Source organism: Eucalyptus grandis, chromosome 3, assembly GCF_016545825.1.
Source record: "Eucalyptus grandis isolate ANBG69807.140 chromosome 3, ASM1654582v1, whole genome shotgun sequence".
In the NCBI taxonomy this organism is placed as follows: Eukaryota; Viridiplantae; Streptophyta; class Magnoliopsida; order Myrtales; family Myrtaceae; genus Eucalyptus; species Eucalyptus grandis.
Genome location: NC_052614.1, coordinates 32,939,926 through 32,961,602, shown reverse-complemented (window position 1 = coordinate 32,961,602; position 21,677 = coordinate 32,939,926). Strand labels below are relative to the sequence as shown.

The following is a 21,677-nucleotide window of genomic DNA, read 5'->3' as shown; positions in this document are numbered from 1 at the left end:
GTCGGTCCAGTTCCAAGCCACCGGTTTCAAGATTAGGAACTGGGAACCGGAGGGCCAATGTGGGAACCGCCCAAAATTGGCTAGTTCGATCCGGTTCGGGCAGTTCCCATTACACATCCCTAGTTGCACCCCTAGTTGCTGGTGATCGAGTCTAGTTGCCTTCTCGGGCGGGTCGATTCAATCAATCATTTCCGACACAAGGCGAAGTAAGCTAGCCACTTGAACTATGAAAAGATAAAAGGACAGGTTGATGGCTGCAATGCTTAGCTGTTGCCTATCCCCAAGACGCCTTTGGATGAATGTTCACACTTAGTTCACCTTCTGCACTTCATACATTCACTCCCAGGAGTAACAACCTTATTTAGTGACTATAAAGAGATGAATTTTTTCAAGATAACTTTCTCTAGTCAATTTGCTAGTGATGTCGGCCCAATGCCGGATGTGATAACATCTCTGATGTATTACGTTGGATTTAGTTGATTCAACCTCAAATTTGTATTTGGCTAAAAAGAAAAAAAAATACTCAATTCCTATAAGTTCGACCTACCTTAATTCTGAACTTATTTTTTAATCTATAAGAAAATTTGCTTTCGAGATGGTAACTTTGTCAATATACAATGTTTTCGTAAATCCTATATTTGTCCCAACAAATTTATTGTCCAAATCTATGTAAAGTCCTTCGTGATTTTTTAATTCCTTGGATAAAGATTGATTATATAGATGGACGTAAGTTGCACTGTTTTTAGTATCTCCATCGTAATATTGATAGTATGATTTGAATATAAGGTAGATTTGTGTCAGGGAACAATCTCTAGGTGTGAAGGGCCAATGCAAGTCATAAAATCACAAGCACCACGCCTGGTGTGTCATTGGGTTGTTGCATTCGCTTGGACTCTCAATCACAACTAGTAAATGGCATTCGTTTTCAGGGATAACGACAAAAGAAGAAGAAGAAGAAGAAACTAAAATTTCCCACGGATGTCAATACCCCCAACTCTATTTCGTCTTGTTAATATTCTCAAATCTGTACCGATAACCAAAAAGTACATTCTATCCATATGACCATTTGAAATTAGACGCAACAGCGTGCATGGACATTAAAACTCTAATGTGGCTATGCTCTTGGTTGACGTCGCAGCGTGCATCCATTGCCAAGTTAGATTTGCTTGAGATGGTCCACCAATGCTGTCACATCAAATTTTCAGCAAGAATTATAAATCGATAGTCTAACAGAATATATTTTTGGATTACTACTACAAGTATATGGTACTAGCTAGACAAAAAAGAATTTAGAGTATTGGTGTCTCACAAGAAAAAAAATTATAATTTGGAGTATTGGTGCGCAAGTATAAGGTTGATTTTGAAGCCCTACGCGGAAGACATAGTTCGTTGGGTACTATGTTATATGTCCTGACGTGCAGAAACGACATTCTATACTCCTGTATGTTCGTGACCTCCGGATGGTACTTAATACTCGGTTGAGATGTTTATTGTCGAACTTTTTTTTCACATTTTTGGCTATTCTTGATTGATTTGTCCAGTCATGAGATGTTATCTGCTTCTTGAAACCTAAATTTTGCCTCTTATTGTCGTCTAGATGAAACCTCCTTGGATAAGTTGGTTTTTTCTTCGTTAGAACGGAAAGTTTTCTGCCTACCTCCACTTTGATTGCATCTGTTAACATATAGCTATCAAGATAACATGTAGCTATCCGCACATATTGTCCCTAGTTCTAATTTCTGGTGAGGTGAAAGCCAATATTCGAGAGACGTTGAAAAAGCCAGAGTTGCCAAGATCTCTTGCGAAAAAGCAATTTGAGTGGTTTGATGTATGTTCTCAGTTGTTGTTCTCTCATCGCCGTTGTCATTTGTCATTGTGATTTGGCGAACTTCCTTTATAAAAATTTGCTAAATCAATTGTATTAGCTATCTACCCTGCTGGCGCTACCAATCATTATACTAAGTTTTCCCGGCCTCGTTTGGAAGAGCTTTCTAATAAGACCCATCATCTATTTATCCCCAACAATTTTGCTAAATTGCTCTTTTTGGTAGTTTCCACGTCAATTATTGTTAAGCTTTATATACTTTAGATTTGAGCTTCCATATTGTATATTTGCTGCGGCACAAAAGCCAAGAAACCGGCACGAAATGCTCAAGGAGTCATGAACGCCGCAAGGCTAAACAGTCATGGTTAAATTGGAACCTAAGGCAGGGAGAAGGTTCTTTTTTGAATGTGTCGAAGACAGAAAAAGTTCGCCACGTAGTGGCGTCGTTGTGTTTGAGCACCCTTGGAGGCTGATAATGAAACCACTAAATTGTCATGCCCTCTAATCGAATCGGATGTGGGCAATGCTCATGCGTATATTTATATTATCAAACACATGCGAGGTAATTAAACTATATATCTCGGTTATATCTTTAAATTGAAATAATCAAACATTAGTAATCAAGATCTCTAATATGATATCTTGTCTCCAAAATAAAAGAAACCAACACCACATCCAGCATAAATAAAATCAACAAATTTTCTCCTTAAGTAATTGTAAAGATGAAGAAACCTAGGTAATATTCGAGTACGCTTAAAGTATTACCAAACGTGAGATAAATCAGGATTACTATCCATCCTTAGCACTTTCCACTAAATCTGGAAAACGTCATATCATCCATGAATCACTAGGATATACAAACGGCATAAATGCAAAATATTTATAACTAAAGTAGTTTCATTAAAAGACTTAAGACTAAATTGATACTAATACAACAAGTTTAGGAATTTTTTGGTATTTTTCCTCCAAATTTGTAATAGCTAATTTGCTGTCTCCTTCATTTTCTTTTTCTTTTCTGGTGAAACATTTATTCTTTGTTTTTATAAATGGTGTTTCACCAGAATTTACTATCATATTTTTCAGTTAGAAGAATGCGGTTGTGGTTGGGATATGTTTATATTGGTATTGACGAAATGCGCCCACTGTTATATATGTTGTCCGTTGGACCAAAATTTTACTCTTTACCCTTCTCTCTCAATGATTTGTGAGGCACCTCACATGATGCTTTTATTAGTTAAAAATTATGAAACACGAAGCTTTTATTAATTAATGATTACGAATTCAAAAGACACTTCTAATTTTTTGACGAATCTAGTACATTAACTCCTTAACAAATATAATCCATTTTCTTGCTAATTAGAGTATTATCATACGATGTGATATAAATATTTAACTTGAGCAACGCAGTAAAATGTCTGGATAGATTAATCTCGCGACTCTTCTCGTGCAACACATGTGCAATGCGCATACAACTCACATGTAATGCACGGGTTGATTAATCTCCCATGGCGGAAGACGTTTCGGGGTGTGAGCCAAAAGCCCCAAAGGAGATGGACGGCAAGGATCCGAGACTCGAAACAATATCTATGGAGACAGCTGGGCATATACAAACGGCCGAGGAGGCCATGATGGCGGACAACAAAGTGGCAAGAAAGTTGTGTGGAACGGACAGGATGAACAACTTCTCCTTCGAGCACTCCGCATTGGATTTGCTGCTGCCAGTGAGTTCTTCGATTTTCGGAGCTTCATATCAGATATTATAACTGCAGCGATTTGTTAGCTAATCTGGGCAACGAATTCAGACTTGATTTCTCGAATAGGACCGTTAAAAATAATACATCACTGGTCACTGAGTTATATGTGAGTTTCTAATTACTCTATCCACATGTTAACACCCTCGTGCAGTCATGTATGCCAAAGATTTAGACATACATTACAAATGTTGATGTATGAACGATCAAATACTTATTGCATAGGACGTAATATCATGGTTCTTCATTTTTGACAAAAATATGATAAACCTAAATTGAAAAGGTTTTCCTTTTCTCAAATTATCATAAATAAGCTTGCCTAGCCATTCGTAGGTGAAGATTTTTCTGTCACTTGGTATATTTCTTTATTTCCTGTTTTTAAACTATTTTATTTCTTGATTTGTCCAAATCGAAGTATAAAGAATTAAAACTATCATTCGTGAGAACACCCCCAAAAATTAAAGAAAAGTTCATCCATTTTTCTTTCTAGGATTTTTTATATTGAGTAACGAATTGTAATGAAAATCATATCTTCCTACTATTAGTATTTATGTGGTGGACGAGAATAAGTTTGAACTATCCCCTGTGATTCTTGATATACTCAAAAGAATACTCAGGAAATGCTCAAGTCTTTTTTATTTAAAACTTGGTAAGTTGGTGAAACAAACAAGAAATAAGAACTATTTAACTCCTTAATAAATAGAAGTTTTTTTTTTTTTGCTAATGACGGACAAATTAAATATTTAACTCGTGCAACACACGCACGATGCACTAATAGATTAATCCCGTGGCTCTTCTCGTGCGATACACGTGCAACACTCGTGTAGTGCACAGGTAGATTAATCTTGCAGCGGTGGGAAGAAGTTCCAGAATGTAAGCCAAAAGCCATTACGGAGATGGGCAGCAAGGATGCGAGACTCAAAGCGACATGTACGGCGGTGGCTGCGCACATACGACAAAGTGGAAAGAGAGTCGCATGGAACAGATGCGATCACCAACTCCTCGTCCGAGTTGCTCGCCAGTTGAGTTCTTAGATTTCCGTGGTGATTTGTTCGCCAATCCGGGCTCGGGTTCTTGAGTGGGACTGTTAAGGATCATTTGGCCGATATTAAGGAAATATTGAAGTTGCTCTGAAATAGTCCGCCGTGGCTTCAGCAGTTTCATTCTATCACTAATTTTTAATTATCAATTCAATAAATGCAGAGCAACAATTTACTCTTATTTTTAGGTAAATAAGCATGTAGCATGAGACCTTTTGAAATCTCTAGTCCTTGGTAAGATGAGTTTTCACTTATCTTGATAATATTTAATTATATATTGCCATTTCATTGAAAAAATCATATCTTAACAATTACAATCACAACACAATATCTTAATATTCGTCTCTCCATCAACTAATATTTCACATAAGTTCTGTCTGATGGACTACGAAATAATAATTTAACGGTCACTGAGTTATATGTACATTTCAATCCACATGTTACTCCTCTCTTTCTCAACCTGCGCTCATGTATGCCAAAGATTTAGACATAATTCAAAACAACTGATGCTTTTACTAGTTAATGATTGCGAATTCGGCAGATTCCTTCAACTCCATGATAAATCTTGTAGATTAACTTTTTAGCAACCATCGAGCGCCATCATCTGGATAAGGTCTGGGCCATAGAATTTCAAGGTCTCCGAATAGCTCTTACGGATCTCCTCCTCCATTGGAGCTACCGCCTCGAAGAAGTCCTTGAGCACAACTCTGCTGCTCGCGACCTGCAATAGGAGATCGCTTAGGAGCCGCCATTTGTGCTCCCGGATCATGTTGAAGTCCGGCTCCCCATGGTGGAAGGGACCGATGGAGACTATCCAAGGCCAGTAGGCCTTTTCATTGATCTCTGATAGGCCCCGAGGGACTCTGAAAATGCAACAAGATTCTCATCCTGGTGCCCTGTTCAAGAGCGTCGGCGAATTCTGCATATTATCTGCCATTTTTTTATAAGAAACTCTCATCGATAGGGATAACATGGTGAGCAGAACTTCCGTTCTCTGTGCTGTGGTTGCTGCAGAAGTCTGATTCTCTGGACATTTGCGCTTAGTTTCCAAAAACTATATGCTATTCTGGCGTAGATTCAAAGCTAAAATTTCGATCTTGCATATGAGGAAGCTTTCGCTTCTCTTTTGTTCCTGACCATTAGAGAGTAGGCCATATCACTCAGAAGAGACAATATTAGTATAAAAAGACTTGGATCTTTGTTCTTTTCTTGGGCAGTCAATTAGGGAGACGAAGCCTTAAGGTTTTAGACACGTTGAAGAAAGCGATAAAATTGGTTTTCTTCGTTGGCTAGGTAGCGAGCGATCTTAAATACGGTGAGGAAATAGGGCCAGCATGTATGTTGATTATGGCGTTATTGGATTCCACGCAGCTTCTTTTTCACAGGTCACAGCTTGGGCATTCGGCTCCGCTAGCCCGTAGAATTTGTTGCACCAAATCAGCCTGCTGAATTTCCCTTCCTTTTCCTTCCAAATTCGCATGAAGTCGCCTGGTACTCGATATGGGTCATCCTCATTTCTAGCCCGTTTCAACGAACTTTCTGCTGAAAATCGGTCGAACCCTTGACTTTCTTATATGTGAAGATTGGATGTCGCAATGGTGAATCTTGACATGAAATTGGTATATTTATGATAAATTTACCAAATTAAATTTTTTTATACCACCAAAAAACTCCCAAACTAATACATTTATAATAAATTTACCCTCATTTAGTTTCCGTTAAATTTTTCTGTCAAATTACTGAGTTGGATGACATATGTTAGTTGACCAGTGTACCAATTTGAGATTTTACCATTGATTTGTCACAATTGCATTAATTTGTAGTTTTTCGTGATATTAATCCAATTTTACATCAATTAAGGTAAATTTGTCTGAGTTTTTTATGGTTAAAAAAATAATTTGAGGTAAATATGTTATAAATGTATTAGTTTAGAGATTTTCGTGACATTAACCTAAAACTAATCCAACTTAACTTTGTATCGGCTTATACAAGTTTCCACATGTTCGACACACAATTATAACCTAGAGAATGTAATCATGACCGAAGCTAACTCCTTTAATAAACTAGCAATGAAAATGATCAGGTGTTCACTTTTTTATATTGACAATGCTCCCACAAAATCATAAAGCCTAAATAATTTGAAAAGGAGCAAGCAAAGGTACTGGATTTCTTCGCCGCCAGACTCGCGGACCATGCCTACCACTCCACGATCGATGCAACCAAAACGTCACATTTCACCGATAGACCATAACCGTCCTGCTCCTTACAAAGTGACAGTACTGACAAAATCAGCGATAAAAAGGATTGACTGTGAAATCAAGACAAATCGTTGGAATTAGGGACAATGCATAACTAATGTAGAATTAGATAGAGGGGTTTCAAGAGGGTTCAGCTGAAGATGAAGAGCAAACCGGTGAATTTGAAAACGCAGCAAAGGAAGAGAGCAGGAGCAGACAGCCATGGCCAATCCTCCCTTGCGATCAGATTTCCCGCATCCCTTTCTAAATTTCATCAGTGGCGGTGCCCCGACGGCCCACAGGCGTAGGCCAATTTGGGCTCGAACATTAGGACCGGGCCTGACTCGGCCCACTGACCATCTGTGATGACAAAACCGTTTTTCTTTTTTTCCTTTTTTGAGTAAAGAAACTTTCAAAATAAAGTACAGTTTGGCCAATCCGATAATTAACTTTTAGATTTTCCATACTTTTTTTTTTTTTTTGAGCGTAAAAAATAGAAAAATAATTCATATCTGACTTGTGTGGGTGAGCGTGGACATTTGACCAAACCCGTGAGATGGACACGTGAGCTCGGCATGGATTCGCCCAATGGGCGTATCTAATTTTCGCCCAAACTTTATGTTCTTTTGGGATAAATGTACTAAAATTCTTAAAACTTATCACAATGATGCATTGGAGTTCTAAAACCTTCCAAAAGTGCAATTAAATATTAAAACTTATCAAATTGGTACAATCAAGTCATTCTCGTTAAGCCATTCCAACTTAATTAACGAAAAATATTGACATTTTTTTCTCTATCCTACACTGCGATAACAAAACTTTGGGAAAGTTTTAGGATTTAATTGCACTTTTATGACATATTTCAGAACTTTCAATAAAATTATTCATATTCCTTTAAATATTATCGAAGAATATAAAACCAAGAAAATTTCCGTGCATTTTATGGTTTTCTTTTCTCTTTTCATTAAATACGCACGAACCTTTCCCGCACAAGGTTGCTTAATTGCTTTATTTGGTTGTCGACTATTTGTAGTTGGAAGATGAAGTGTTGTTTAGTTTTGTACACTTCGATTGAGCTTCCATTTGTATAATTGCTGCAGCACAAAAGCCAAGAAACCTGCACGAAATGCTCATAAGAATCATGCGCGCCGTAAAGCTAAACGCGGACATCCTGACAAGTAGAGTATGGAGAGGCATTTGGTTCTTTCTTCATCAGCAGCATGAAGTATAACTGACAAATTGCACACTTTCCAAATATAGCACCAGTGGTTTATTTGGCCAAATGTGGTTGTAAATGCGTTGGTTCGTTGTATGTGTTCACATGGTCATAGATGAGAATTGGAAACTTTGTGCAAGAATTGCATCGATAGTTGCACAATATGAATTGTTTTTGCGGCTTTCTTCCGGGGTGAATGCTCATTGCTCACTCGGTTTGTTTTACAGATGTGGATTCCTGCATGTGACGTGGCTCTCTCCAGTTGTGAAGTCATATTCTCGTGAATGATCTTTCAGTTTTGAAGCATTCTGCTTTTTGTTTACGTGAAAAACGAAAGCTTAGAATAGTTCCCACAGGAAAGGGTGTAGTTTTTAGGGCAATTGAGAACTTTGTGTGCTATATATGCACTTTTTGCATGCTGTGTTTCACATAGGGGTGTAACTTATACATTTTTTCTTCTAGATGTTACTTGACAATTCTATTTAACATGAGCTAGCTTCTCACTTCTGTTTACCCATTTCCAATGATTTTTTTTTTTTTCTGATGAGTTTCCTGAGAATGAGTGGGACAAGGGACTTACTCTCGTGGGTCTAAAGATGAACCATAACAAATTCAGCTATTTTTAGCGAAAATCATGCGATCGTAAGAGAGAATTGCTGGAACATTTGCTCTTACTTGGATTAGCCAAGTAGATTGTACCACAATCGGTCTCTGAATATATGTGCCGGATATCATAATATAGACCAAGGATTGAGGAAGAAAGAGTTGCCAACGATGATCTTCCAACTTGGATTGCAGCAGCCAAATTATCACAGATGTTACCAAAGTAGTTTGAATACCACAAATATATTGTTGGTTTGGCTTTGACAGCAATCGAGATTATGGAAGTGAAATAAAGCTGCACAATTTTTCACTTGTGTGGCTGTGAGGAAGTCGTACCAAACATGCTTGAGGAAAGATGGTATTTGTTTCGCATGCCCTTTCGAAACGGTGATGGTGGAAAAGAAACCTGTGAATGGTGCTTTGACGAAGAAGGATTGGCTACTTTGGTAGGCTTATGACTACATAACTAAATTGTCACACCCTTGAATCGAATCGGATGTGTGGCAATGCGCTATGCGTATATGCATACTTTCAAATGCATGCCAAGTATGTGAATTGGACATGTTAGTCGTATCATTCGATTGAAACTTGGAACATTATTTATCGAATATCTCCAAGATGATTTCTTGTCTCCAAAATAAGAAAGTGCATCCAAAGTTTTGACGATGATTTCTTGTCTCCAAAATAAGAAAGTGCATCCAAAGTTTTGACGTAGGACATGAATAACTTCGATAAATCTTCACCTTGAATAATTTTAGAGACAGATCTGGAGAGTTTTCAGGTACGCTCAAGATATAACCAAACATGAGATAATTTCAGTTGACTATTTATTCCTAGCAGTTTTAATGAAATCTGAAAAAAAAAAAAAAAAAAAAAACAGTATATTGTACATGAATGGGCTCATTAGCTCAGTAACCGGTCCTCTATCTTTACAAGCGATCAGACATAGATTTTTATCTATATAGATTCAAAGCATTCGGCAGAATTCCTTTAGCATGTTAACGAAAATAGTATACACAAGACTTTGCCTAGTTTCTGGATCATGAAGAACATTCACATTTATTGACTTTTGACCAGAGCTAAAATTCAATTGAACTGGTTCTTCATGAGGAACCTTCGCATTGGGGTTCCCCAATTGGGACCTCGGCTTGTCAGCCAACTCGTCTTCTTCTCGTTTCTTTCTTTCCGCCTGCCAGGTTATATAGGCTAGTGGCTCTTTTGCTGACTGCTTCTTTGCTACGTCAATAGGAAGGCTTTCCGCCTCTCTAGACAATTGCGAAGCTTCCTGGATCTTGCTTTTTTGAGGTCGATGAGACGAGTAAACAAATTGGGTAGGGCTCGTGGAAAATTTGCATGACTTGCCACGCTCGCGTCCGAACTTTATGTGTTCTTCGGATTTTCGAATTGAAAATTATTATGACTGAGTTTTTGGAATAATTTAATAATGTTGGGATATTCATCATTACAAAACATTACTAGAATGAAATAAAAATTTTTAGAGGGCTCGTTACTACCTAAGTAGCACCGACACGCAACACGGACACATGGCACGATATACACATCGATACGTCATTTTTCAAAAATAGAAAATTCCGACATGTTAAGACACGTTATATATTAAATGAATATTTTTATTTTTAATTAATTTGATTCAAATTTATAAAAAATTATTTAATTAAAAAAGAGCCTACAACGGATTTACACTAATAATATTAATAAATTGACAAAAGTTATTGATGAAACTAATGACTAACATGAAATTAGAATCAACTTATTTAATATAAATCCATGACCTTCTACCATGACCAAAATTTATCATCATTCAACATTCAATATTTTTAATTTTTTTGAAATTACTTTTTAATCTCATTTATTTATTTTTTCAATTAAAAAAAAGTCTCCTCATGGGGAAAAAGAGATGAGGGAAAAATGGAGTATTTTTAATCAAAAGTTATTGATGAAACTAATGACTAACAAGCAATTAAAATCAACTTATTTAAATAAATCCATGATTTTCTACCATGACTAAAATTTATCATCACTCAACATTCGATATTTTTAATTTTTTGAAATTACTTTTTAATCTCATTTATTCATTTTTTTCGATTAAAAGAAAGTCTTTTCCATGAATATGATAAGAATACGGTAATATACATGTGGAGAGATTGTGGTTTATGCCCAATACAAAGTCTTGAAGTTCTTCAGTTGATGTCATTGATTAAAATTGGAGAAGATAATAAGCTGTGGATGCACGATCAACTCAAAGATCTCGGTAGAGAAATTGTTTCTCAAGAAAGTGGGGGCGAATTAGATAAGCAAAGTAGGCTATGGAATCACAATGACGCATTGGAGATGCTACTGAGAAAGAAGGTAAATCCTAGATCTAATTTCCTTTTTGCACAAGAATTCACATTTTAGTAGTCAGTGGCACTTTCCCTCTCAGCGACAACAATCACAATTAACTCCATATATACAATTTAAAAATTTCCACACATTATAGAACATTTCTTAAATTGTTAAATTTCAAATTTCAAAACCTATGTCAATCCTCTCCAAATTGGTCCATAAGAATGATGAGAGTGAACTCAAGTATCTTTAGATAAATATGAACTTTACCTCAAATTCAAAGATGACCTAGATTGTTCTCTTAATTATCTAACCGCATCCTTCTTTTAATAAATTTTTTTGTTTGCTCATTTAGAGAAATGCAAAGCTCGAAGCCCTCTGTTTGCAGTTTAAGGATTGGTCAGAGTATCGTTTCACTCTTGAAGGATTTGCAGCGCTGCCAAAGTTAAGGTTCCTACAGGTGGATAGCAAACACCTCTCTTATGAGAGAGTTGACAGTTTTTTGTCCCAAGCTACACTCCTTTGGCATAACATGCCCTTCATCACTTCGTGTACGGATTGTTCACTGAGCGAGAACCAACTCCTTCCCAATTTAAGATGGCTCTCTTGGCATAATTTTCCTCGGCGGATACTTAGGTTAAGCAAGTTTTCATTGAGTAATTTGGTCATTCTCGATTTTTCAGGAAGTAGATTAACTCATGATTGGGACGGATGGAGACATATTAAGGTACCCTTAGCTCTAGAGAAGTCTTCTTTATCAGTGTGGACATTCTCTTGATTTAACATATTTACTTACGTTTGTTTGTTGGTATTACAGAGAGCCAAAAAATTAAAAGTTCTTAACCTTTCGGAATGTGAGCGTTTGTCCAAGACTCCTGATTTCTCTGGACTCCTGACATTGGAGAGATTGATTATTGAAGGTTGTCATAAATTGGCTGAAATCGACTCGTCAATTGGCCAATTGAAGCACCTGGAGTACTTGAACTTGAATAATTGTCAGAGTCTCTTCCATTTGCCAAAAGAGCTGCGTACATTGCCTGCTCTGACAGAACTTATCCTTGATAATACTTCTATAGTAAGACTTCCTGATTGGTGGGGTATCAAGAACATGGAGAGTCCCCATGTTCATATTTCACTGTCATCAAAAGCAGGGGACTCACTCAATTGTCTAACTTCGCTGTTACAGCTTTCATTGAACCACACGCGCATTACTCACCTACCCAACTCCATTGGAGCACTGATAAATCTTGAAAGCTTATTGTTGAGAGAGTGCTTTTCTATGAAGAGACTTCCATCCTCCATTAGGGAATTACGATCATTGACTGAGTTAGATCTATCCAAATCGGGATTCATTGAGTTACCTGACTCTATGGAAAGTCTGGAGAATCTAAAAGCATTGAAGTTATTCTTGTTACCAGAATCAACTGTACCAGCCCTGCCAAAGCTTCCAGAAAGCTTAACTTCTCTGGCAATCATATCTAACGCACTAACAGTCGATCCCGATCTTTCCAACTTGATCAATCTGAAGCTACTGTTGTTCATCATCATGGAGCCTAAGATCTCTAGCGAATCTGATTTGGTGCAGGTTCCCATGTCTCAATGGATTGGGAAATTATCCAAACTGGAAGTCTTGACGTTGGGTCTCCCAAACATTACTAACCTATCTCCTGAGTTTGGTACGCTTCCTTACTTGAAGACTCTTCAGCTTTTCAGTTGCTGTGCTCTGGAACGCATTTCGCAAATTCCCTCGACTGTTACGAAACTTCATATTGGAAGATGCCCGTTGCTGACCACACTTGATATCTCATATTTGAAGAACCTATCGGAACTATATGTGTTTGGTTCACCGGATCTTTCTGAGCGTGCACTTTCAGAAGATCTACTAGAATGGAAGATAAGTAAGGATTATGGGTACGATTTGGCTGAGACTTTTGGGACAATGATGTGTGAACAGCACGGAGTCGACTATCTTGCGAGTGAAGACCGTATTTTACGTGAATTATATAAGGTACAATTGCATTCCCATTGTTTACGAGCTCTTCCCAAATTCTTATGCTACAAATTTTTTTTCTCCTTAAGGAGGGTATTTGCCATCATATTTTACTTACTGAGAGCACTCCATACCCTATAAGCATTTAGGTGGCTTTTATAAATCAAAGAGGAAACCTTTCTTGCATGTTTTGATGGCACAAATAAGTTGAATGTCGCAGCATAGACCAAATATGTTTTAGGAACAAGCCACAAAAATCCCAAAATATATCTCTATTCTTTTTTTTCACCAAAAATACCGTATTTATATTTGTATAACACATTTACCCTGCTGCAGTTTGGTCAATGAACCGATTAGAAAATCCTACACAATGGCTTAAATGAAAAATGAAGGTCAAAAGGTGGTGACATGAATTCCATGTGGCTCAAATTAAAAGTGGAAGGACACTGTTTTGGTTGTGAAATTATCTGAGTGTGGCTGAAGTTGCGAAAACGACACCATCTGCCTGTGTCTCTCTCTATTCCCCCACTGGAACCGATTAGGGGCTTTACGGTTTATGCTAATTGACTCTCTTTGCCTAGTATGGGCACAAGCAGGATTCTCACACTCTGCTCTTCAACTTCATCTTATTGATAAGGGTTCCTTGTGCTTCCTAATGCCTGAGCTTGTGTATTTTTATCTTGTGACAGGATTAATCCCTTTCTGTTGTGTTTTTTTCTGAACAAAATCTTACTCGTCGACAAAAAGACAGATAACATCTGATTACGAGTTGCAACAATGAGGGACTCACTTATCTGAATATGATGCTGTCTAGCTCTATTCTTTCTTTGATTGTGTCTCGCTTCTCCACGAACCCCAATCTTTCTTCATCTTCTAATCTCTGTGTGTTTATGCGCTCCGAATTTCCATTTGATGCTGTCTAGCTCGATATTGTGTTGTCAAATCTCTTTTGCTTTGTGGTGATCTTTCAAAATTGGTTGCAGGTATTACGAGCTTACGCTCTGCGGAACAATCCCAAGAGGCTACGGCATGTGCTATCCAGGAGAAAATTGTAAGTGGTATGTGCTCGCCACGCCATCTGCTGACGTGCCCTTTTACCGCTTAGAGATCGGCACGCGTCATGTGGGACCCGCTGGAAAAGGAGAGGCGGGCTCGGCTTGGCTCGGCTCGTTGCAGAGGAAATGACAGGTCCCGCCCAAAAGATTTCTCTCTCCTGGATTGAATTTCTGTAATTTTTTCTCTCTCTCACTCTCTCTCCTCCTCCCTCTCGTGACGTCCGCTTTGCTCTCTCTCCCCCCTTCGCGAAGTCGTCCGCCGACGACGCCGACGCAGCCTCCGCCTCCTCCCCTGAACTCGACTCTGACGCCGACGCCCCACCGCCTCCCTCTCGCGACCTCCAGTCCGCTCTCTCTCTCTCTTTCGTCCTCGAAGTCGCGCCTCTCTTCCAGCAAACCCCGACGCCGACGCCCCTCCGCCGGTTGCCTCCGTCGGCGCCGGAGTCCATCGCCCCGTCTCCTCCGCCTCCGCCTACGCGCCCGACGCCAACGCGTCGAACCACGACGGCGAAAATGGAGGAGAGAGAAACGACGAAGCAGAAGACGGAGACGAAGAAGCAGAAGCGCGCGCGCTCGGGGTCGTCGCGTCGGTCGCGTTCCGGCTCGCCCTCGTCTACCTCCCCAGGAACCTCCGCTGTAACCCCCCCACACAGAGCGATAATGGCGATAAAGGATCTGGATGCCCTGTTCTCTTCCCTGGATCCCGAGTACTACGACATCCTCATGAAGTGAGTGTTGCGCTGTCTTTTCCCTGTTTTCCGTACCCGTCCGTTGTCGATGCTTGTTCGGATTTATTGCTTCGTGTTTGCTTAGTAATCTTTACCGTGGAATTGAAATGTTTGGAGTGATGGTAGCAATTTAAGGCACAGGGGATGGTTTTCTTGTTTCCATTAAGTTTGTAGCGCTTGAAGGCACAAGTGATATCAATGCCGAAATGCCAGTGTGTGTGGGGGTTTGTGAAGGGCTTAATCTTTTCACTCAACTGTCTTGTTCTTTCAATGGGACATTTGAGTACTCCTGTAGTCCCTTGATACAGATTAACATAAGGATCACGGGCTCATTGGGTAGTGACAATCATGCCTAATGATTATCGGTTGTGAAGGGCTTAATTATTGAGCTGTTTGTTGTGGCTGCAGCTTTTGGTAGAGATATTTAATAAAGATCAAGAATTCATGGGTGATGTAATGACTAGAAACAGCAAACTGTCTCTTTAGTTCATTGGTTTATCTGTGTCATCAGGGTTGGCACGTTAGGATCTCTGAACACTTGGCGTTTTTTTTTCCCCAACGACTTAGTTTGATATTCATTTTCTTATTTCTGGTGTTCAAACCTACAAATAATTGGGTGAGAATAACTCAAACTAATGAAGTGATCTTGGAAGAATTACCATTTATGAAATTTGACCATAACTTTGTTAAGGAATAGCCTACTACTTTGGTTTAGGTTATCAGTTTCTCGATTTTGCTTATGAAGAATAGGTTGCGCCAGTAACTACTATTAATTGTATGCTTTGGCTGATTATAGTCTATCTATTTAAGGCCTTGCTAAAATGTTTGTGTTGTATTGTGAATTCACTGAATTATGCTACTTGTGATTGCTCTACTTTTTTGTTGACACCCCATTTTTTGAAGGAACAAACCTTGTTAAACTATGCAAGGCAGTCAAGTTAGAGTGTATAGGGATTCCTATTCCCAAAGAAAAGCCCTTTTAGAGGCTATGCTCAGACTAAGCTGGACTTTCTTTATTGCTACAATGTGATTTGTGTTAGGCATTCTAGTTACCTCTTCCCAAGGATCGGTACCAATGCTTTGTTTGGGAAGGAGGGGAGGGGAAGGAAAATTGGGGTAAAGTTTGAAACTTTGGCGCAGAGAGGACGGAAATTTAAATTTTCTTTCCATTTTCATCCCATCCTTGCCTTCTAAACAAAGTATAAGAATGATAGACTGGACAGGATAAAGCAGGGCAGGTAAGGTTGTCAATTTGGAATAGATGGTAAGATATGCTCAATGATAGTTGCTCCTGTCCTGGGGTTGTATGTGTTAATGCTTGGGGTGGTTGTGGATCTAGAATAGCATAAGCAACTCCTAGTTTAGATTGTCTCAAAACTATGATGACGTGTAGCTTTCCCTGAATTCTAGACAAGGCATTTCATCAATTTTATCGACAAAGTCCTTATTGGTTGTTTCTTTGTTGGTTGTATTGAGTGCCAAAATCTAGTCATGCAATCTAGTCCTAAAATATTTCCTTTCTAGGTCAAATCCTTGAGACTTCTGAGTAGGTTGATCTAATGGTATTTCTGTTCTGAGTGATTGGAAGGAGAGAGGAATTAAATTGACAACTTTTGGGGTTAGCTTGATCTCAAGGCCGGTTTCAAGCAGGAGTAGAATAATTTTGTTTCTGCAGGATTCTGGTTTAGATTCCATTTTCACCAAGGTGCCATACTCTATTGGCTTGCCATAGTCTTCACAAGTCAGCCAGAAAAAAAGTAGTACCATGTTCATTCGTCTCGTGTGTTCTTCTCACTCGCTGAATTTTGGCATATAATGATCATACAAGACAATTGCATGCTGTTTTCCCCAGTCTCCCTGCAGTAATGTATTTAAAATTCCTTCCTGTCCATAACAGTGTCATTTGACCAGATAAAAGTAAGATCAGAAATGCGGCTTATATATTTTCCCACATTGAAAAAAGACACAGAGCAATAATGGCGATGGGTTGTCGCGTCGGTCGCGTTCCGGCTCGCCCTCGTCTACCTCCCCAGGAACCTCCGCCTGTCCACCCACCCCGAGGTCATTCTTCAGTGGAGTCGGTGTCAACCTAGACATACTGGTGGTGGATTTGGATGATGATAATCATGTCTCATCACCTAACAGCACCGTGTCGAGCATAAGTGGGAAGAGAAGCGAGAGACCCGCATGGAGAAAATGAAGTTGAGGCTGAGAGAACTTCGAGCTCTTGTGAGAGCATCGAAGAAGATGGCAGCAGGGAAGATGGAGTGAGGAAGAAGCTCAGGCTGTCTAGAGAACAGTCATTAGTGCTAGAGGAGACATTCAAAGAGCATAACACTCTTAACCCTGTGAGTGGCAATTTTGGTCATTCTATTACTGATTAATATATGCTTTCTTTAAATGTGCGTGAGCATGTAATCACTGCTTATAAACCCGACATGGATGTTTGGTAGGAAAAATTGAATTTAAAGTGCGTTTCTGTCATGAGATTGATGTTTATTTGTAGTTGTCATTTACTGGTAACAGTCGAATTGAGGAGAATGCAACAAATGTAAGCTAGGGTATGTTTGGTTACACCTAAGCTATGCTTGAGTACTTCCCACTAAAATTTAAAATATTATTTGAATTTGACAAATACTATGAATGAATGATTTCTCAATTTATGTGTCAATACTTGAGTGTTGTGATGATTTCAAGAGTTTCAGATTTAAAAAGAAGTGTGTGTGAGCCACGAGATTTATACTAAGTAAAAACAAAATGTAAAAGGCCATTCAGATACATGCTCAGAATGGCTACCAATGACCATCTATATTAAAATGGCCGAAACCTTTTTTACCTCTTAATTGACGCAGGACAGTCTTTTCCTTGCTTAAATTTTGCTTCTTGAGTGCAGGTTACACTTGCTGGTTTCAGCTCTGGCAAGTTTATGATATTAGTGGCCACGAATGTGGCGGCATGAGGATTGGACATCGATGATGTCCAGTTAATTATCCAAGGATGCTGTATGTGGTATGTTTTGATTTGTTGTTTTTTTTTTTTTAAATGCAGTCGTGCTGATAGTTGGCCTTTTTTTTTTATTTGGTTAAGTGCAGGCCTCTACGTGATGTTGAAGAATATACTCACAGATCTGGACACATGGGGAGAGCTGGTAATTATTCAAGTTGAAACCTGCATTTTTCGTAGCTTCATTATTTCTGTAGCTCGCCAGATGCTGAGGGCTATATTGTTTTCTAGGCAATATTGTAGTAGCTGTCGTGGTGTACGATCCAAGAAGGGCAAATGTATCTAAGATCAAAAGAGTCTGGTGTAAAATTTGAACACATCAGTGCTCCGCAGCCGAGTGATGTTGCTCAAGCTGCTGGTGTCAAAGCTGCAGAATCAACAAGACCAATTTCTGATAGGTACAGTCATTCTTTTTGCTGAGAAGCTGAATCATTGCCTATAACAAGATGCTAATATCCTCCAAAATGCAGTGTCATTCCAGCATTCAAGTCTGCAGCCGAGCAACTACTGAACACGTCAGGCATGTCAGCAGTTGAATTACTTGCAAAGGCTCTTGCAAAGGCTTCTGTAAGTTTATTTTCCACTCACATCTTGTTACTTCAACAAAGCTTATTTCCTTAATTGCACTTTCTTGACGTGCATCTCTTTTCCTTCTTTCTTCAGTTATTTAACAAATATAATCTGTACTCTTCCTTTTTTCAGGGTTATAGTGAAATAAAGAGCAGATCACTGCTTTCGTCACTTGAAAACCATGTAACCTTACTTCTTGAGACTGGAAGGCCCATTTATACACCTTTGTAAGCATGCGAGATCTCTTTTGTCAAATAGTTGTATTGCTTTGCAGATATTGTGTGGAAGTGGGGGCTGGCCCCCTTCTAGCTTTGGTATTATATTCTATTCTCACGTGATCTGACTCTGGGCTTATGCGTCACTTTGATTTTAGGTATGCTTTAGGTGTCCTCAGGAGATTCTTGCCTGAAAACAAAGTAGAGTTTGTGAAGGTCTTATTCTCACAGTTGATGGAAATGGCGTTGTATTTGATGTGGCAGCTGAAGATCTAGATACTTTCCTTGCTGGTACTTAAACTACAGAACTCATCAGGCTCCCAAGTCATAAGTGATGCTGCACTTTATGCATACTTTCCATAGATTTTTCTATTATTTTACCAATATTGCAAATTAATAAGCCTAGTGTAGCCAATGATTTTAATATGTCTCTCTCCTTTGGTTTGCAGGTCAGGAGAATGCAACAAATGTAAGCTTAGAGGTGGTAAAAACATTGCCAGGAGAGAGACTAATCAAGAGGGGGAAGATTTGGCAGTGGGGGTGGTCGTGGCGGCTATGGTGGTAGGGGTGGTGGTTTTTCTTGGGGTAGAGGTGGTAGTTTTTCTGGCCAAAGGAATGGCCGGTTTTCTGGTGGCTTCGGTGGTGGGAGAGGTCGCGGCAACAATAGAAGGTGATAAAATAATCTGCAGCCAGGTCCTTGGCGTCGGACCTTCCATGACAAAAAAAAAGGCATCAATGTGAAATTTTGGCTGATTTTATGATTTTAGGAACCTAGCCTCAAGCGTTCGTAATGAATGACCCACCATAGGATAAGGTATGTGGTACCTTGGTCCCATATCGTCCTAACATATTTGGTATATTTTCTCAGTCAACTCTGTTTTCTTTTTTCCTAGCTTCTTGTGGGGGCCTTTTAGTGATGTCTCCACCTTTCTAAATTTTTGTTTTTGTTGCAAATGTGAGTTGTACGCTTGGGTATATATTTTTATCAGTTCAATATAAGAGTTTCCTACTTTTGTGCTTCTCAACGGTGGAGCAATACTACAGCAATAAGATCACCAATCGACAAAATGAAGAAAAACGCTTGCTTAACATTACAATCTGTTAAAATCAAGGGAAGAATATCAATGCAGAGACAACTCAAAAGCAGCTAATGATTCAACCAGACAAGGAAAAATCCAAGTCTAACTACAATAGAGGGTCTCAATAGTAGTTCAGTTGATATTATACTCGTGATGTAATTTACTAAAAAAAAATAACTGCTTACACCAAAAAGTAGATTGTTGCATTGATCAATAATTTAACATCATAATATAGCATTTTATTGTAGCAGAAGCAGTGAACTAACAAGTCCCAAAAAAATATTTACAAATCAATCCAACTCTATATAGAAGTGCATGCTCATAGCAAAAAGTCGAAGAGCTGCATATTGATCCTATTCTATGTAGAAGTGCATGCTCATAACAAAAAGACGTAGGAGCTGCACATTGATCCTATCCTATGTAGAAGTGCATGCTCACAACAAAAAAACCAAAAAGTTGCACATGGATTCTACCCTATGTAGAAGTGCAAGCTCATAGCCAAAAAAAAAAAAAAAAAAAAAAAAAAAAAAAAAAATCCAAAAGCTGCACCGATTGACATTAGTTAACTATCTACACTTTCAAGAGAATTTGTTTCATCATTTCGAAGTCAAAAGCCATGCTTCATCTTGCTCATTTTGCCGTGCCCCCTCTTTCAACTTTCTTTGATTACATGGACCTTTTCTCTATCTACTTGTTGATGGCAACTTGCTTCTCATGGCAGTTAGTCATACAAAATGTCCTCAACCTGCAATATATTGCAAACATTTGTTAAAGAGCTACACTAATAATAATTTAATTGCAATAAATAAGTAAAGCATATTTCCACCAGAAACTCCATAGTGAAAAAAATTAGTGTACACACACCAAGAATTAGCTCCACATCTTCAACAAAACCCATCCTTAGCATTTCATCAGCCTCATTAAGGACACGGAAGTTTAAAGAGCTCAAGTCAATATTTTCCCTCTCAACGTGGTCCTGCCACAAGGTGTAACAACTGCGAACATGCGAGCGGATGAAAGAAAACCAAATAAGCTTCCAATTCAATGAGTTACTTTCACACGGCCAGGTGGTCCACCATACAAACAACATGATGTTAAACCCATTGCTCCACCATAAACTTCAAAATCAGAAAACATCTATCTCTGTAAAGAGATGAGATCATTTCCATTAACTTGATTGCAATACCTGCTTGGCCAATTCCTTAGTAGGTAAAAGCACCAACATATCCTGTCTTCCTTGAGGTTTTTGCAGGCCCATTCGTCAGAGATTCCAAAATGGGCAAGACAGAAGCCATAGTTTTGCCCTGGTACAATTCGCACAGTGAACAAGGTGATAATCAATGCTGGAAAATTAAAACCCATCAACTACAGAACTGAGGAAGCAGTTCCAAAACTCATGTTCCTAGCAACCAATCATCTTTTAAGAAAAATGAAATGCAACTGCAGCCAAACAGTCTTCACGCCCTTTTGGTTTTTATATATCAAATAACACCAATGAACTAATGTACAGATGACAATGCCACAAACTAGAAGATTTATTTAGCTATAGGTTCTTTGGTCGAATTATCAGCTAGGTTTGAATGCCTTCCGCAGTATAGTACCTTCAATGAATCTGTTTTCCCTCCCCTGTTGACTATGAAGAATTAATGACCTAAAAGTCTGTTCAGGCCAATGTCCTAAAATTGTCAAAATGAAAAATGCCCTTGCATACTGGGCCTTGCAATTCTTCTGCATGGTTGCCATAGATTTTCGGCAATCGAAGCAACAAAAACAAACCAACACAGACACAACATCAATGGGCAATGCACGACAAGATCTCCATGACCGAAGTTATGGAGAAGTCGGACCACCATCACCGTCAAAAAGCGGGAAGAACAGAGGTCTTAGTAGTAGCTATAAAACTGAATTAGCGGCATTACACCCTTTCGCATGAGGATTTTTACTCGATCCTTGATTTTTCTTAATTGGACCACCATTACCAACACCTTCGTAGACTAAATTCACTACTCTTTCCTGCTT

At 38.8% G+C, this 21,677-nt stretch overlaps 1 protein-coding gene across 2 annotated transcripts in view; it reads left to right on the top strand.

Moving 5' to 3' along the window:
* LOC104432159 (toll/interleukin-1 receptor-like protein) overlaps positions 1-19,588 on the top strand; it is a 32,487-nt gene extending 12,899 nt beyond the window's left edge. Inside the window, exons 4-15 of one of the 2 annotated variants that reach the window (XM_039309175.1) lie at positions 10,869-11,042; positions 11,374-11,745; positions 11,836-13,026; positions 13,992-14,791; positions 16,689-17,139; positions 17,685-17,800; positions 17,884-17,939; positions 18,026-18,192; positions 18,265-18,361; positions 18,497-18,591; positions 18,738-18,870; positions 19,029-19,588. In XM_039309175.1, the coding sequence (XP_039165109.1) occupies positions 10,869-11,042; positions 11,374-11,745; positions 11,836-13,026; positions 13,992-14,063 (1,809 nt within the window). In that variant the 3' untranslated portion in view covers positions 14,064-14,791; positions 16,689-17,139; positions 17,685-17,800; ... (4 more) ...; positions 18,738-18,870; positions 19,029-19,588. The remainder of the gene's footprint in view (positions 1-10,868; positions 11,043-11,373; positions 11,746-11,835; positions 13,027-13,991; positions 14,792-16,688; positions 17,140-17,684; positions 17,801-17,883; positions 17,940-18,025; positions 18,193-18,264; positions 18,362-18,496; positions 18,592-18,737; positions 18,871-19,028) is intronic. The other variant, XM_039309176.1, reaches the window with a different exon arrangement.
* Positions 19,589-21,677: the final 2,089 nt, after the last annotated feature.